Source organism: Sturnira hondurensis, unplaced genomic scaffold (genome assembly GCF_014824575.4).
Source record: "Sturnira hondurensis isolate 20B ecotype Veracruz unplaced genomic scaffold, ASM1482457v3 Scaffold0006713, whole genome shotgun sequence".
Lineage (NCBI taxonomy): Eukaryota > Metazoa > Chordata > Mammalia > Chiroptera > Phyllostomidae > Sturnira > Sturnira hondurensis.
In genome coordinates this window covers 2,481,116-2,499,697 of record NW_028079344.1, presented here as the reverse complement: position 1 = coordinate 2,499,697, position 18,582 = coordinate 2,481,116, and the positions used below count along the sequence as shown (strand labels likewise).

General features: G+C 37.6%; 1 protein-coding gene across 1 annotated transcript in view; it reads left to right on the top strand.

Annotated features, from left to right (window-relative positions):
* L3MBTL4 (L3MBTL histone methyl-lysine binding protein 4) overlaps positions 1–18,582 on the top strand; it is a 277,084-nt gene that overhangs the window by 46,156 nt on the left and 212,346 nt on the right. Inside the window, exons 8-9 of the mRNA XM_037050371.1 lie at positions 9,576–9,661; positions 11,717–11,827. Coding sequence (XP_036906266.1) covers positions 9,576–9,661; positions 11,717–11,827 — 197 coding nt within the window. The remainder of the gene's footprint in view (positions 1–9,575; positions 9,662–11,716; positions 11,828–18,582) is intronic.

Below are 18,582 nucleotides of genomic sequence, written 5' to 3'. Positions count from 1 at the left end.
TTTTCAAAAGCTATGTAGTTTTAGAATAATAGATTTCCACCTGCCTTTAAGACTATAATTAAGGCTGAAATATTTAACTCTTTAGTTATAGCCTTAATCACTTAAGCCCATCAATTAGGGTTAAATCTCTAACTCTTTAGTTATAGCTTTCATTGCTTAAGCCTATTAATTAAGGTACAGTCTTTCAACTCCTGAGTTCCCCTGTTGCTCCCCCTGTTTTTAATTATCTTCTTTTTTTAAGTATAAACTAGACATAGGAATTATCTTCTATAGACTAAAAGTCTATAGTCTATAGAAGATAGACTATCTTTTACAGACTAAAACACCCTAAGATACAAAAGCTACACAATTTTGGAAGACTGGCAGGCTCCTGCCTCAGAGCCTGTCTCCTCTGGAACACCCAAAGAATTACCCTGTCACCCTCTGCCAGGCCAGCCCAGCCCTAGGCTGCACCTGGAGTTTCGTCTTCCATCTAAAATACTGTCCTTTGAGAAATGCAGGCAGCGGCAGCACCATCATCCAGGCATCCTTGGGGAGAGAGCCTGAGGGCCAGTCTGTTTTCCTTTGATTTTAAATCTCCTGGCCCATAATTCCATGTGCTCTAGAGGTGTTCATCTTCTGAGCCAGTCCCATCCTAGGCTATTTGCCGTTGCTTCAGGAGACCTCCTCCTCGCCCCTCTGGACTCCTGCCCAATGATCTGATCAGATCTCTCTATCTGCTGTAAGGAGAATTATTGGATTACAGAGTATGGAAAAAATTTTAAGCATTTTTGATAAATATTTTCTTATTATCTCCATACATTTTTTTCTTCCAACAACAATATTACAAAGTTTAGAGGTGAAAAATAAAAATTAAAATGAAACAAGACCAGATTTCTTAAAATATAGGCAAAATTCTCTGTGACTATTGGGTTAGCATGGACTGTATTTATTTTGCTCACATTTTATCCACAAATCCTAGTACGTAAAAAAATAAATACATCAATAAATCACATTTAAAAAATATTTCAAATAAAATAATTCCTATATAAAGGTCCAATTAATAATTAAAATCACACAACAAAGAAAATTCTTGGACCTGATGACATCAGTGGTGAATTCTACCAAATACCAATAACCATGCCCTAACTAGTATATCAAACCACTCCAACAGTTTAGTGCCTTAACACGGTGAGACTTGATTTCTTCTGTGGTAGGACAATCAGAGTTGATAGGCGCTGGTTCTGCTCCATGCAGTTATTCTGGGACTAGGTCCCTTCCAGGTCCTTGGGGATCTTTCAGTTAAGTCTCAGTCTGGAGAAAGAACTGCTAGTTGCACATGACAGGGCTTTAGTGACCAAAGTCGGAGTGGCTTATTCCATCATTTCTACCTCCATGCATTGGCCAGAACTCAGTTACATAACTGCATTTCACGGCACGGGAGTCTGGGAAATGTAGTTCAGCTGTTTGCCTAAGAAAAAAGGAAAACATTTTGAATCATTAGACATTCTTTGCTATACATATTTTGCTAATTCCCATACAGTTGCATATACATGCACACATACATACTCATTCACCCATATGTTCTGTCCTTTTTAAATCTTTCTGCTATGAAAATGGGATTATATTATATACATATTTTTCCATCTTTTATCTTGCTTAACTATGTCTCAGCAAATCTCTTTTAATTCATTTGGTGTAGTTCTAATTCTTTCTTTATAAAGTCTACATAATACTCTGATATTTTGTATCAAAATAAATCCAGTGTTTTCTCTGTTAGTAAGCAGTTACTTTAAAATGCCTATATTGATACTTTGGAGGCATTTAGAAGGGAACAGAGCTAAATATATGTGCCTATTTCTACATTTTTAAATTGGAAGGGTAGCATTAGATTCGTGAATGAGAGCCAAATGCAAGTTTATTTTCACGGAATAAAGCTACAATTATTGATATCTGGGGAGGTGATGAAATATATTTTGTAGGAATAACAGCAGTTGGTTTCTGTAGATACTCTAGAATCATCAATTGGCTGGCCATAGTTATCAAGTATTTTAGATGTTTGATGAACACACAGAAATACTTTAGCAAGTTAATGTTTTAATAATTTAAGTTTATTCAATAATCTCATTGCAAAACTAAAATTAGCAAAATATATAGTATAAATAAATATTTTATTTAATTATAGCATTAACCATTAAGTTTTTTAGGCACAATAAAAATTACTAGATTTTAAATGGCATTGTGTTATTTCCTATAGAGAGATTCTTTTAACATAGGCAAGGTAGAGTTAAAAAAAATTATAAATTACTAATTAATAAATTGAACAGATATTAATTAAGAGTCCACTAAGTATAAGGCACAGCCAGGAGCTGAGGACATAACAAACAACAACAACAAAAAGACACAACATATGAGGATCATTAAGTTAGTCATAGAAATTCCTCAGTGGAATGTTATGTAGTTAGTGAAATTGAGAGAAAACAAGAAGCAAAAAGCCAGTATTTTCTTTCCTATAATGTTAGGTATTTATATATACATATATATATAGAGAGAGAATGAATTTACCCCATCGCAAATGTCTGCTGGTTACCAAGCATTGGGTATATTAGGAAGGGTAGGTGCCATGGCCTTTTCAAAGACAATTCAGCTCAGAGCTCAGCCAACGTAGCACTGATTGGTTGGTTTTTGGTGATTTCACTAGTCATAGAAGAGACTTGACTTCTTTAATCTATTCTGAATAGTCTTCATTTCAGCCATATTTTGAGTAAAACAATCTAAGATGAGCTCTTTGACAACTTCCTGAGGTACTATCATAAAGTATGATAGTCCATACTTTAGATCACAGTTTTCCATGTGCTTTGTGACCAGACTGATGATCAAGTAACAAATACAACATCCTGTTACGAATATTTAGGAGTCTGACTTGTATTACTTTGCCAAGAGGGATATTTTAACTTCAGTTGCCATGAGCTGAATTTGAGTCCAGCACTTCTGCCATCTAAGGTACCATGAGTGTGAAACTGTTCAACATGTTTTTCTGAAATCAAAATCAAATGGAACTGAATTAAGCTTAACAGTGGTGGGAAGAACTGGTTGTCCTCATGTCTTGTATTTCTTCTGCCTTGTACTCCGTAGTGTACCACCATCGGACAGGATGATTAGCAATGACTTGATGCTCAGATCATTTTCATAAACAGCACCTGTCGGTGCTAATTTTCCTCAGTTTCTAGCATCAGAAGGCCTGCATTTTTAGATGAATGACTGACTGCTGTGTCTTGAGAGAGCTACCCAAAACAGAAGTTAGAGAACCCAGGATCATTTAAAGTAATGGCAAAAACTAATCAGAGCTTCACCAGTACTAGTCGTATGGCCCCCATTACTCCCCTGATGCTTTTTCTCGGCCACAGGGCCTGGCAGTCTACAGAGCACTCACTGAACATTGAAGCAGCTCTTTAGAAGTCTTGAGTTTCTGTCTGTTGCAAGACAGAGGACTTGGCCTCTAGTTTTGACTTGATTATTAGTTATCTTTGCTTTGATTATTAGTTATGCTTTGAACAAGTCACTTAAAATGCCAGGTCTTAACTTTCCTTATCAATAAAATGAGGCATTAGATGAAGTGTCCTCTTAAGTCCATATAGCATGTGTGTTTATGATCAATGTTCTGTGTGTTCTGATTGAACTTATTTCTCAGTAAGACTCTTAGCAGACCCCTTTTCATTGCTGGTTATTAAATGGGACTGTTGTCCATGGGACAGGTTACACAGACCAGGTGTCAGGAACTTAAGGATGTGTGCTATTTATATAGAGATTTGATCCCAAATCTCTAGGAAGAGTGTTCCAGTGCCAAAATGATCTTTCTGCTTACATTGTTTCTGCAGGAAAAATAATGGAGGATGCTGTTATATAAGAAAAGTCTGTAACCAATCTAACACTTAAGTTGGTCTTTCTTATAAGAAGCAAACAGTTGAGTGTTATATTTTCCTTGTACAGATGCCACAAATCAGATGGCCGTCTCTTGACTGTCCAGGCTTCAGTGTTGTTTGGAACCTTAGCAAACATCATTATAGGAGCATCATTTTGTTCTAATGGTACCTCTGAGACCACCAGTGCCAGCAAGCAAATGACTTTATATCCGAGTTCCATTCAGTATCTTGAGACTAGGCCAATATCAGTTTGGTTCATACCTCGTTCACTCTTGGCCACAACAATATTAAATGCAAGCCTCTTAGGAAATACATTTTCTTCACTCAACAAATATTTACCAAATATTTATTGAGTGGTAACAATATTTTAGGTACTAGATTCGGAGGAAATAGCAGTGAACAGACACATTTCTATCATAAGGCAGCTTATATTCTAGTAGAGCAAGAGAAACAATAAATACGTAAAATATATAATACATTAGTTGGTGAGTGCTATGAAGAAAAATAAAGCAGGTAATGAATTTAGGAAGTGCACACATATATATTTGGGAAGGGGTGGGGGAGACAGAAGGTCCTATACTGTCCAAGGGGTTTAAGGAAGGACTGACCAAGAATGGGACATTTGCACAACTTGAAGGGGATGAAGTGGGGACTGCGGGGGAGCCACAGACAGATCTCTCATGGTAAAGGAGTGGCATGTGTGAGAGCTCGAGGAGTGAACAAGTCTGCTCCGTTCCAGTTAGGAGGAGTGGAGTGCAAGGGAGATGAAATCAGGGCAGTGATGGGCCGTGTGAAGTGGGGGCCTGCAGGTCGTTGTAAGGGCTTGCTTTTTCCCTGAATGATATAGGAATCCATTGGAATGACATGATTTAGGTATTTTTTCACCTATATTTAACTTGGTTTGACGTTGAGTTTCTCTCTTTTTTACCCACCCCATATTTATATCCTGTTTAAGGACTTTTTCTTGACAATCAATCCCTTCAACTCAAAGCTCAGGGATTGGCCTTCCTCTTCCCCAGCATCTGCACACAGGGCTTCCTCTGTTGCTCCCATTGAGGCTGCTACTTCCCCAGCCCACAGAGGACATAGCACCATTTGCCACACCCCAAGTAGTCCCGCTGCTTTTCTTAAAATAGTTCTCAGCTGGTCAGAAGGGTTCTACCTCCCCGAGGGCACGAGCTCTTCTGCTCCACCACACCTCATTCCCCTTCTTGCTGCCATCTAGTTCCCTTCTAGTTATTCTCTAACATGAATTGAAGATGCTGTCATCCAGATCTTCCTCTTATCCCAGAGAACTGCTGGCACCATGGGGAAATAATGGGGCTGCCTCACTGATGCCCTGTTTTGTAGTTCATTGACCCGTTTCCCTGTTTGGTTCAGCCACCTATGCCCATAGCCACAGCCACAGCTTGGACTTCATTTTTCTTCCAATAGTGTCCATCTCTGAAGTTTTAAACTCTAAGTAGTGTGGAATGAGATGGACATGAATAATAGGTTTACACCTACAGAGTGGGGCAAAAGTAGGTTTACAGTTCATATGGAAAATAATACAGTGATTAATAAATAATATAAGAACAAACTGTGTTTTATGTACTCATAAATGTAGCCTACTTTTGCCCCACTCTATATAGTATGTCTCCTTTCCAGGATCTTTGTTCCCACCCTCTCCCCTCACATGCATTACTGCACATTAGCCTCTAGGGGGGCGCTCAAACTCCGTACTGTGACCCAGAAGGATAGATCACTTTGGATCACGATGCTGTAGGTTATAGTACTAGGGGGAGGCATTTATTAAGAATGTAGATAATGGGCCCTGGCTGGTGTGGCTTAGTGGATTGAGTGAGGGCCTTTGAACCACACGATCACGATTCGATTCCTAGTCAGGGCACATGCCTGGGTTGCAGGCCAGTTCCCAGCAGGGGATGCATGAGAGGCAACCATACATTAATATTTCTCTCCCTCTCTCCTTCCCTTCCTCTCTAAAGATAAATAAAAAGAATGTAGATAATGGACTCAGATATAATTATTCAAATCCCATTTTTTTTGTTTCTTAACTCTATAACACTTAGCAAGCTGCTCAAGCTCTCTGAACCTCACTTAGAAAATGAGGATAAAACGATGTGTATCTCACAGGCAGATGTAAAGAATAATGACAGTTTAAATGGAGTACTTGGTATATTACTTACCAATAAATGGAAGTCAATTAGAGGTTGTTTTTCTTTGAGACACGTGAAGAAGTGAAAGGCTGTTGTATCATGGGTTAGTCTCATATATTTTCTTTTTTTTAAATCCTCACCTGAGGGCATTTTCATTTGCTTTTTCAGAAAGAGAAAAGAAGGGAGAGAAAAAAACATCCATGCACTGATTGGTGTCCCTCATAGGCACCTGCACCAGGACTGGAGTTCCCACATACCTGCCCACGGACCAGGGATAAACCTGTAACCCAGGCATGTGCCTCCGCTGGGAATTGAACCCACAACTCTTTGGTTACTGGACAACGCTCCAACCACTGAGCCACACTGGCCAGGGCTTTTCTTTTTGTTTTAAATAGGAATTTAAATTCTTTGAATTTAAATTTCTGCTGTGATATTGCCACACAGCTCTGTGACTGGGTCTTGTTTCCTGCCCTTTCCTTGTTACTTCAGACCCCCTGAGCCTCGCGGAGCTCAGAGCCAGGGCTAGGAGAAGACAAGGGGGTAGGTGGCTTTGTAAGCCTCCCAAGGCTATAAGACATATTCCTCTTCTTTGGGTTCATTGAACAAGGAATATATATATATATATATATATATATATATATATATATATAATGCATGTTTTCTCTTTTTTTACTCATATAAAGCTGATTTCTGGAGATTATACAGGGCGATTATTGCTTAAGACCTATTTAAAACAGCCATAGCCTGCCCTGACCATTTGGTTGGGCATTGTTACACAAAGCAAATGGTTGCCAGTTGGATTCCCAGTTGGGGCACATGCCCAGGTTGTGGGTTTGGGCCCAGGTCAGGGTGCATAAGAGGCAACTGATTGATGTTTCTCTTTTACATTGATGCTTCTTTCCCTCTCTTCTCCTTTTCTTCTGCTCTCTATAAAAGTAAATAAATAAAATTTTAAAATAAACAAGTAAACAAACAAACAAATAAATAAAACATCCACAGGCTTGTATTTTCATTTACTGATTATGAAGATGGGGAAAAGGGAAATTCCTCTCAACAGCATGCCAGGTGTCTTTAAGGGGCCAGAGCAAGACTAATTTTGCTTTTTCTTTTGCTCACTTTGCATTCATTCATTAATGCCCTGTACTGTTTCTTTCTCTTCCATTCCACGGAATCTGCTGGTCAAACCCCTGAGTGAGAAACTTGGGACAGGGAGGAGGGGACCCCAATACTGAAGGGGCAAGGTATGAGCATATTTAGAACCTATGCAGAAATATGAAGATATACAGTACAAGGAATGAGATTGGGCATTTAATAAATATGAACTATAAAAGTAATTGCAAGTGCAGAAATAAATATTGAGACATAAGATATTTAACATGACTTGTATAAAAAAGGACAAAAAGCAAAAGAAACTCTCAAAGAGCTTTCTAAAAAATCCAGCTTTAAAAAAATGTTTATAGAAGCTAGGTAAAATAAATCAGTTAAGAAAGTAAATGTAAATGATTTTTAAAATCCATTTGGATTGTGTTAAAATAAACACAACCAGAACAAAATATGTCTTATTTTGTTTTGTGTTTTATGTTACCAGGTAAATGTAAACAGAAAATAATCGGATGGCATACAATTTAATTTTTAATAAAAAGAATTTGAGGCAAAATGCAATAAATGTTTCCAAAGAGAACATTTCTCTATATTAAATATGAAGAGCAATTAATAGTGAACATCCCATATGCTCTTATGTGCTAAATAATGTAACATCAAATATGAAGCAGAATACCCCATGATCCCGCAGTTTTCCTCCTGGGTGCACTGCAACAAGCATGTGTGGTCTGGTCACCAAGGAGAATGTACTGGGATGATCATGGCAACACTTTCCATAATAGCCCTTAAACTGCAACTACTCAGATCACCATCACCAGTATGGTGATGGATAAATAAATTTTCAAAGACATGTGTTCTGTCCTCAGTGGTCTATGTAAATGTCACAGCCAGAGTGCTGAGAAAACCCATGAGCACGTGTTGGCAGGATTCCATTTATACAAAGAAAAAAACAGAACACACGTGAGACGTCAGAAGCCAGGACTGCAGCTTCTGCCTGAGGAAAGTGGGGCTGTGTTAGCACCATGGGGAGCGTGTGTCCTGGGTTCCGGTTGCACAGGTGTGCTTATTCTGTGAGAGATTTTCAAGCTGTCCACTTGGTTTGTATATTTTTCTTAAAATGTGTTTTGTTTTAGCAAAAGTTTAAATATGAAGAAATAATTATCAGAAATAATGGAAAGCTGTACTGAAAAAATATTTTAGAAAATTTAACATACTCTTTCAGGCTTTTGCTTCAATACAAAATAAACAAATTTTAAATAATATAGCTATTTAGATGAATTATATATATTTATATCATACCTTAAAACAGAGATGTAAGATATATGTATGTATGTATATACTTAAATTTTTTAATTGCTTATGCTATTACACCAACAAGAAACCCTCACGTCTTCCAAACCGGGATTGTACAGCCAATGTGACATTTTGAAACAACCACGTGATAAACTAGATATTATTTTTTAATATTTTAAACAACCACAAAAATTAACCATCTGGGATATCTTGTAAGTAAATACTTGGTCATTGAATAAATCAGGATGACAAATATTATAATAGATTTTTAGAAAGTAAAAAAATATGATATAAAAGTCTGTCTAGAGGTCTAAAGCTGCATTCAGGGACAGTGATGATAAGTTCATAGCCTTAAATGCTTATTAAAAAATTATGTTTACCATTCAATTTGTCAATATAAGTCTAAAACAAATCTAAGGCAAATATGAGGAAGGAAGGAGTAAGAGTAGAAGTGGCAAATGAGATAATTAGAGAAGACAAAAGAAAACAATAGAGCTGATGAATAAATCTAACGACTTATCCCTTGAAGGGAAAAAGAAAAGGCACAGCAACGTACACAGTCCTCTGGCAAATGGAATTGGGAATAAGATAATACAGACACCGAGAAACTAGAAACCCAATTAGACGGAAATTTTTTAAAACATACAGGGCTTCGCAGTATGTTATACCAATATATATACTATGTTCTAAATTGCAGTGATGATAGCAAACCTGGGGTGTTGTAATTACAAAGATTTAAATATGAGAATAAAATCCAATAGACGCAGACTCATTGAAGGGTTTAGATTTTCAGTTCATGGTTGGACGTCAGACTGTGATTGTGGGTGTGAGCTTGCTCTGCCAAGCACTGAGGTGCGCCTTTCGTCTTGGCCAACCTGCTTAACCTTGCTGAGCGGGTGGTGAACCAGGGAATGAGTGCCCTCGTGCCGTAGTGTGGGCAGAGCAGCCCTCTCAGAGGTTATCACACACTTGGGTCAGGTAATATATGTGAAGTTCTTAGCATAGGGGCTATGAAATGTGAGCATTCAATTAATAGTAGGTGTTTTTATTATCAAAATCTCATAAGTACCTGGGGATCAAAATATCAGTGAATAATCTTTTGATATTTATATCTATTTCTCAGGTTATCCTGATCCCGAAAATTTCTCCTGGACAGAATATCTGGATTCTACTCAAACTAGTGCTGTCCCTGCCAAAGTATTTAAAATGGTAAGTTTGCGTCCCCATACGTGCTCAACTTGAAACGATGTCCATGTTGAGTCGTGCCTTTATTGGGCAGTTTTAAATTATTCTAGTTTTTTCTTTTTAAATTCATGTGTTATTTTCATAACCAATTTGCCTTGCTTTTACTTAAGAATATGAAGGAGATGACTCATTTACAACTTATTGATTCTAGACATAAATGTAGGTGATGTTTACCTCCTTGAAACACAGAGGAGTCCCCCACTAGTCCCATTGAAAGCCCCTCATCAGCCTCTGATGAGTGAACCATTCATTTCTGGTGCTCTAAGTCCACAACTTTCATAGCCTTGGGGATTGTTTGAATGTCAATGTTGCCATAGTAAGATAGGGGCATTGTTTGTAGCCTGGGTGTTACAGTTGTATCCACTTAGTGGGAAACACGGCTTTTGGCATTTGTCAGAATACCAATTTTTTAAGTTCAAGTTTGAATTTATTTATTTCAGGATTGACCCAACTATAAATTACTTTGTAAAATAAGTGTGTTGATAGCACAGTTAGAAACATTTGTGTTCCAACCAGTGAATTTCAGACTTTGGTCCCTTTCAGATCTGATGTGGTGCTAACGGGCCCCGCAACTTGTCCTCAGTCAGAATTTATGCAGTGAGCGTCTGGGTAGGATTTCACTAACTGAAAGTCTTCTAGTGATAAAAAAGGATTGAAAGCAAAATGCTATTTCATTTTTTAAAACACTTGATTGTAATAGGCTGCATTTCGGGGGCAGGGAATAGATAAAATTAAATTAAGGCGGCTAGAAGTTCTGAAGTGTTAAAAAGAGTTTTAAGAATTCTAAAAATTCAGTTAGCAAAATACCAGTTGCTTATAGTCTCTTTCTCTCTTGCTTTCTGTCAAAATGTCATTTTACTTTTCCAAAAAGAAATTTAATGAGAAAATAAAATAATAAAAAATGTGGCTAAAATGGCAACTTTCAGACTTGGGGGCTGTTGTGGATTCGCTTCAAGCTTTGGCATCTGCAATGTGAGATGATACCTTTGTTGTCAGGACAGTGACCTTCTGGAGAATGGAAAGATTTTCTGGGGTCAGAGACCTAGTTTATAGTTTGTGTACTCTGTTGAGTAGATTTAAGAATGCATTTTAGAAAGAAAATGTGCTTCCATAAAAGCCGGGGAGAAACAAACCAGGTGTTGTTTGAAAGAGAAAGATTGAACTGTTTAGTACTCATGTATTATGAGGATTTTATTGTCCCATTGCCATTTTTAGACTTGAGGAATTCAATACACTCTCATTTTCAATAACGTCAATTGAACACTTCTATGTGAAACTTTTTGCCAACCTATAAATATTGTCCGAGATGTCTTTTGACTTTGATTTTGTTAAATTTTCTTAGTTTCAGTGTAAGTCCTGGTATAATTTTCTGACTCCATTTTCTTTATTATTGCCTTATTATAGACTTCTGGTTCCTGGCATTTTAAGTCTTAGAAGAAACCTTAAATCAATACAGTTTAACATGCTTATGTTATAGATAAAGTAACAAAAGTATAGGTTATGCCTTTAAATTATGTTTTGGTATAATTTTATAGTAATTTAACAGTTGGATTATGAAGTTTTATCTAAATATTATTTCAAAATTTGATTTATAATGTATTATGTTTATCCTTTCTAATTACTTATTAAATAGTTTTGCCTTCTTGGTCGTGCACTTCAAAATTAATCAATGAGAATAGTCAATAATTTTTTAATTTGTAATGTTAATTTCAGAAAGAAATTGAAACAAATATACTATAAGATCCTTTTAGAACCTTGGCATGATCATTAATGAACTTATAATTTAATCTATCTTTGTCTTAGCTGTGCAACCAAACAAAATTCTTTCTCTTCTCACAGGCTTTTATGAAAATGTATAGACTAATAGGCATAAATAAGGTCCTGTGTGCTCTTAAAACTAAATTACACATGAACTAAAATTCCGAACATAAAACCAGAACAGTAATATTTTAGAAAAAAATTAATAGCATAATGGAATTGTTAAAATTTGCCTGACTTGTTGCGCTTGTAATGTTGCAGAGGTTGCCTCATGGTTTTCTGCCGAATATGAAACTTGAAGTTGTGGATAAACGAAACCCCAGGTTAATTCGCGTTGCTACCATTGTAGATGTTGATGACCAAAGAATAAAGGTACACCTTTTAAGTTGCTATGTTATTACTAGGCTGGCTTTAGAGGCTCTGTTTTCTTGGCACAGTAGAATGATGAAACTTTGACCTCACTTCCCGTCAGATGTCTTTGGGTAGAGAGAGTTCCAGCTTAGGTGTCTATAGACTAGAAACAACTGACTTTAAGAGAGATTCTAATACATTCCTGTTTGGATTTGATGTTTAAACTCTATAAGAACATTTAACAGTTTATCAAGAACTATTAAGTCTTTGTTTTCTATTATTCTTTGTCAGATTAAAAATAAATAAATAAAAACTTTTAATCACTGTAGCTAAAACAAAAGGTTGTATTTTGAAGATATGATTATCAGATTTCTATACTGTCCTTTTGGTGACATCTGTTTTTATAAAAATACATACATCTTCAAAATAAAATTTTCCTAAAATGAAAGCTTTTCATACTTTTTTATACAGAGAGCTAAAAAGCATTGTGGAATTCAATAAATCTTCTACAGCATGTCCCAATTCAAAAATTATTTCTTACTCTAGCACAATTTTATTTCATAAAAATAAAAAGATTGAAGACCATTATTTTATTTTATTATTTTTTAAAGATTTTATTTACTTATCTTTTAGAGGGGAAGGGAAGGAGAAGGGAGAGAAACACCAGTGTATGGCTGCCTCTTGAGTATCCCCTGCAGGGAACTGGCCTGCAACCCAGGCATGTGCCCTGACTGGGAATTGAACTGTGATCCTTTGGTTTGCAGGCCCGCGCTCAATCCACTGAGCTATGCCAGCCAAGGTCAAAGCCCATTATTTTAATAGGCACTATCAAGAAATAACTTAACAAAAAATCTTATTTGCTATATGCTTACTTGGAAAATAAGTTTCAAATTTATCATAGAGAATAATTAGTGCATATATTTTAGTAAAATTTAGAGGCGAGTATTTGGCTTGGCCGTAGATTATCAAGAGTGGATGCTGGTCATGTTCTTTGTTCTGCTGACAAATGAAAATAGTCACTGCTGAAACACTAGTCAGGAATAATATGTTATAGCTATTTTATTTCACATACTTGTTACTAATGCTTTATTTTAAATTTAATTTTAAGCATATTGCTTAAATTTTTATTTACTTGAGGCTTTTATTGTTTACTCTGATAGCACCTATTGTGGAAATAACTTTTGTATATTGTAATTTATAAACTTAGTAATATTTTGTCATTAAAATTAGCATCAGGTTTTTTCTCTGAATGCTTGTTTAACTTGTATTCTAAAATTATTCCATTTATTGGAAAAGCTCACTTGTATTAATATGTCAAATCTTATTTGGAAATTTAATCGACCAGCTGTTTTCTTGTGATTTGTCAGATGCATACCGTAGTATCCAGTGTCTGTTGCCAGCCTGTCATGTGATCGTATTGAATTAGCACGCTCCCTTAGAGTATCATCTGAAAACTTCAGCTTGTAAAGTGAATTGGTTGTATTTCTTATTTACCACCTCAGCATTCATATTTTTACAGCTCCAAAAATATAGCTGATCCTTCCAAAGATATAGTCTATGCATTTTCTCCTTATTCTTTTTCTTTCTTGTCAATAGCTTTGTTCTTTATTAGAGGAAAAAAGAGCTGAAAAGTATCTTGTACCTGTGACAGGATTTGCCTCTGTGGTTTTGTTACAGGGTAAAGCCCAGAGGGAGACCCTAAATAGGGATTTGGAATGGGGTCCAGAACTAAAGGTGTGCAGGAAATATTAGAAAGATATAAAGGATGTCCTCGCCCCTTCCTCCCACAGGTGTGAGTTGGGGGAAGGGACACATGGAGCAGGAACATGCAGAGTTATTTCTATAGCCACAGCTTTTCAGCTAACCTCTGGCATGGTCATTTAACATACCTATAACCTGTAACTGGTTGCATAGATATGTTAAATAGCTGTGGCCATGCTTTGAGCCAGGGGGATGGAAGTTACTTCCACCCAGGATTTTACTGGGAGACAACCCCCCCTGGTTACAGTGCCTGCGTGAGAGCTTGGACAAGATTGACTCCACGACATGGGGCCACACCTGCCTGGACTCACGATGGCAGCCCCGTAAAGCTGGAAGAATACAGGAATGCTGGCAGGTGTAACTGATTGTTGGAGGAGTTGGAAATGGGGGTACAGAGGAAGGTTGGCTTGGGGATTTAAACCCAGGCATGGCAGCCATTGAAAGGAGAACCACATGGCTTTTTCAAAGTGGGGACCCCTGCAGCTTTGGTGAAAGAGGACCCCACGGATTTGGGCTGCTCCCTTTGGCCACGTGGCCTAGGAAGCAGGAGAGACCTTACCTGGAAGAAGGGTGAAAGGACTCTTGCCAGTAGGCCATGAGAGGGTGCCACGTGGCTTTGGACTAATTGGGGTCCAAAGCTGGAGATCCTGACAGTGACATAGCTGATAGTGCCAGGAGCCTGAATCTACTTCTTTTCCTGAGATCCAGTACCCCAAATTAGGGAAGGAGGAGAAGGAAGCACTGTGTGCGTCTGTGGGTATCCTAAAGGACTTTGATATTTTAATGAAGACATTAGGTCACTACTTTAAGTCTGTATAGCTTTAAATAAACATTTCCTTTCCTTTTCACAGCTCTCTGGCATTGAGAGACATCTTTCCTCTGGCGGCAGACAAGCAAACCTAGTGGGGGTTCCTTTTGGTAACAGTGTATCGTACCTTCCCTTGGCCTTGTTCTGTAACAGTTTGGGCAAAATGGAAATCCCTCTAGGATTTCAGGGCATAATTAAGATGTATTTATGCAAATGACACTCTCTACCCTGTGAAACGGTGCTTCATAAAATGTAAAATGAATTGCTTCACGTACCATTCAGTCTCTCAGAATGTATCAGTCTTGAATGGACATAATGTCTTAGGGCTTGTGGGATGCTCAAGGTCTCACAAGCAGCTCTGACCTCTCACAGCTCATTCCTGGGAGGCTTGCCTCAGACTCTCCACTCTCCACCCTTCCCTAGTCAGTCCCGCAGTTGGGCAAATGCTTGTTCTGCCCCATAAATAGGAGGAGGTAAGATTGTCTGTGGAACAGCAGTTCTCTGAATAGAAAAGACTATAGAGAAGATTTAGCAGTATGGCTTGAAAGTCCATACATCAGTTTTCTCAAGGGAAAAAGGACAATGAAAATGAGTGTCAGATTTTTTCTTTGAATTCTTACTTAAGGAGGGTGAAGGTAGTGGATGGGGCTATGGAGAAGTCAGCTGAGGCTTTTCTGATCTCCTCTTTGCCCAGGACATTCCTCTCCCTTTTTTATTGTGTTGGCCATATTCCTTAATTTTCTCATTTAAGGTTAGTATCTTTCAAAGACTTTATCACTGGCACATAATTGGTGCTTAATATACATGTGAATGAGTGAGTGAAGGTGTGAATGGCATTGGATACATTTTGGCATCCTGGTATTTGAATGTGTGAAATAACTGTGTTGGTCAAAAAGTACCTTTCCCTACTTTTTAATTCCTTTCCCAATTACTCTTCCATTGAAATCTAATTCAGCGTAATGTACTGGGAAATGCCATAGGATAAACTGATATGGTCTTGAATTCCAGCTCTGTTATTACCTCGGATTCCAGCTCGGATATTAACTTGGTGGTCACTTAACTGATTTGAACTTGCTTTATCTGTAAAGTGATGGGGTCAATAGTGTCTACCTCATAAACTTGTCAAAATTCAGAGAATGGATGCATGTTAAACACCTGAAAGCGTGCCTGACTCCTTCTAGGTATTTCAGTGGTATCTGCTGTTATTAATTATTGCAAATGTCCTGTGCTGCCCTCTTGGGGTGCCTTTGTTTTCTGTGTTACTGAAAGGCCCTCGCGAAGCCACATATCTTCAGTAGATGAAGGAACAAGCCCACATTCCAAACAAAGCAGAGGGTGGAATTCTCCTTGGCAATGCTAATGTGAGCACATGTGATTGAGTGGCATGGCGGTGCTTGACAGTTGAGAATAGAGTCAATCGCTTATTCCTTTGTTTGGTTGCACAGTGCGCTTTGTTATATCTGGAAGCCCACTACTATTACCTTATCAGGAAGTGCACCTTAAATTACAGTAGGTGGATGAATGCTTTTAGAAAGCTTAGCTTTTATTTGGAAAAAAAATGTATTCTTCTACAAATAAATATAAGGGGAGGGCTTAAAACTGTAATATTTGATGAATATTTGCCCTGTGGGAACCGCAGCTAAGCTGTGAAATGAATTATAAATGAGGTCCAAATAGATGCATTAGGAAGTTCTACTGAATCATTAATAAATTGAGTGTCTTTAACAAGTCTTTTTATATTTAATGCATTAACTAGATGTGTTTGGGCATTTCTGAATGAAATAAGAGTGTCATGACCAAGAGAAATTGTCACGATAAGTTGTCTAATTGTATGACTAAAAACCATTTGGAATTTAGGTCAGACCGAGAATTTAAAGCTTTTGTTTGAATGACCTGTTGGTGGATTAGGACAATGCCTGTCCCAGTACAAGTTGGGGAAAGCACAGGGTTGCTGTGCTTAGAGACACTCACTTGACCTTTTTAGTCCTAGTTTAATTATCTGTCAAGAAAGGAGCAGAATCTGGAGCACATCAGCTTACTTCCCACTGTCTCTAACCAGGATGCATTTTTTCAAATCATTTTTTATTTTGCAATTACAGTTGGCATTCACTATTATATTATACAGCAGTGATTAAACATTATATAACTTAGTAAGTGATCATCCCAGTAAGTTTAGTGCCCATCTGACACCATAGAGAAGTATCAGAATACTATTGACTCTGTCCCCTATGCTGTACTTTACACATCCATGATTGTTCTGTAACTGCCAATTTACACTTCTTAGTACCTTCACCTTTTTCACCCATTCTTCAAATCCTCTCCCATCTGGCAACTGTCAAAATGTTCTCTGTGTCTATGAGTCTATTTCTGTTTTGCTTGTTCACTTATTCTGTCTTTTAGATTCAATTGTTGATAAATATTTATTGCCATATTCTTGTTCATATTTTTTATTCTTTTTCCTTCTTTTTAAAGAAGACACATTAACATTTCATGTAATACTGTTTTGGTGGTGATGAACTCTAGCTTTTTCTTGTCTGGAAAGCTCTTTATATGCACTTTGATTTTAAAGGTAAGCTTTGTTGGGTAGAGTAATCTTGATTGTAGATCCTTGCTTTTCATCACTTTGAATATTACCACTACCTTCTGGACAGCAAAGTTTCTGTTGAGAAATCAGCTGATAGTCATATGGGAGCTCCCTTGTAGGTAACTGTTTTTCTCTTGCTGCTTTTAAGATTCTCTCTGTGTCTTTAACCTTTTGCATTTTAATTATGATGTGTCTTAGTGTTGGCCTCTTTGGATTCATCTTGTTTGGAACTCTCTGCTCTTCCTGGACTTGTATGCCTATTTCCTTCACTGAGTTGGGGAAGTTTTCTTTGATTATTTTTTCAAATAGGTTTTCAATTTCTTGCTTTCTCTCTTCTCCTCCCAGCACTTTCATGATGCAGATGTTGGTGTGCTTGAAGTTCTCCTAGAGACTCCTTACACTATCTTCATTTTGGGGCGGTCTTTTTTTTTTTTGCTATTCTTTTTTAAAATTATATTTTATTGATAATGCTATTACAGTCTTCCCAGTTTTTCCCTCCTATCCCCCCTCTGCCCTGTACCCCCTATCCCTCCAGCATTCCCCTCCCCTTAGTTCATGTTCATGGGTTATACATATAAGTTCCTTGAGTTCTCTGCTTCCTATACCATTATTGACCTCTCCCTGTCTATTTAATGCCTACCAATTATGCTTCTTCTTCCCCATACTTTCCCCCCACATTCCTCCCCTCTCCCTCCCCACTGAAAACCCTCCATGTGATGTCCATTATCTGATTCTGTTCCTGTTCTAGTTTGTTTAGTTTTATTTTTCGTTTTTTCTTACTTTTATTTTTTTAGATTCATTTGTTGATAGTTGTGAATTTGTCATTTTACTGTTCATATTTTTTATCTTCCTTTTATTAGATAAGTCCCTTTAACATTTCATATAATAAGGGCTTGGTGATGATGAACTCCTTCAACTTGACCTTATCTGGGAAGCACTTTATCTGTCCTTCCATTCTTAATGATAGCTTTGCTGGATGGAGTAATCTTGGATGTAGCTCCTTGCCTTTCATGACTTCAAATACTTCTTTGTAGCCCCTTCTTGCCTGTAAGGTTTCTTTTGAGAAATCAGCTGATAGTCTAGTGGGAACTCCTTTGTAGGTAACTCTCTCCTTTCTTCTTGCTGCTTTTAAGATTCTCTCTTTGGCCCTGGCTGGTGTAGCTCAGTGGATTGAGCTCGGGCCTGCGAACCCCACGATGTTGGTTCAATTCCCAGTCAGGGCACATGCCTGGGTTGCAGGCCAGTTCCCAGCAGGGGACTCACGAGAGGCAACCATACATTGATATTTCTCTCCTTCTCACCTTCCCTTCCTCTCTAAAGATAAATAAATAAAAACTTCAAAAAAAAAGATTCTATCTTTGTCTTTAATCTTGGGTAACTTAAGGATGGTGTACCTTGGTGTGTTCCTCTTTGGGTCCAACTTCTTTGGGACTCTCTGGGCTTCCTAGACTTCCTGGAAATCTGTTTCTTTGCCAGATTGGGGAAGTCTTCCTTCACTATTTGTTCAAATAAGTTTTCTATTTCTTGCTGTTCTCCTCTGGCACCCCTATAATTCAGATATTGGAATGTTTCAGGTTGTCCCAGAGATTCCTCAACCTCTCTTAATTTTTTTAAATTCTTGTT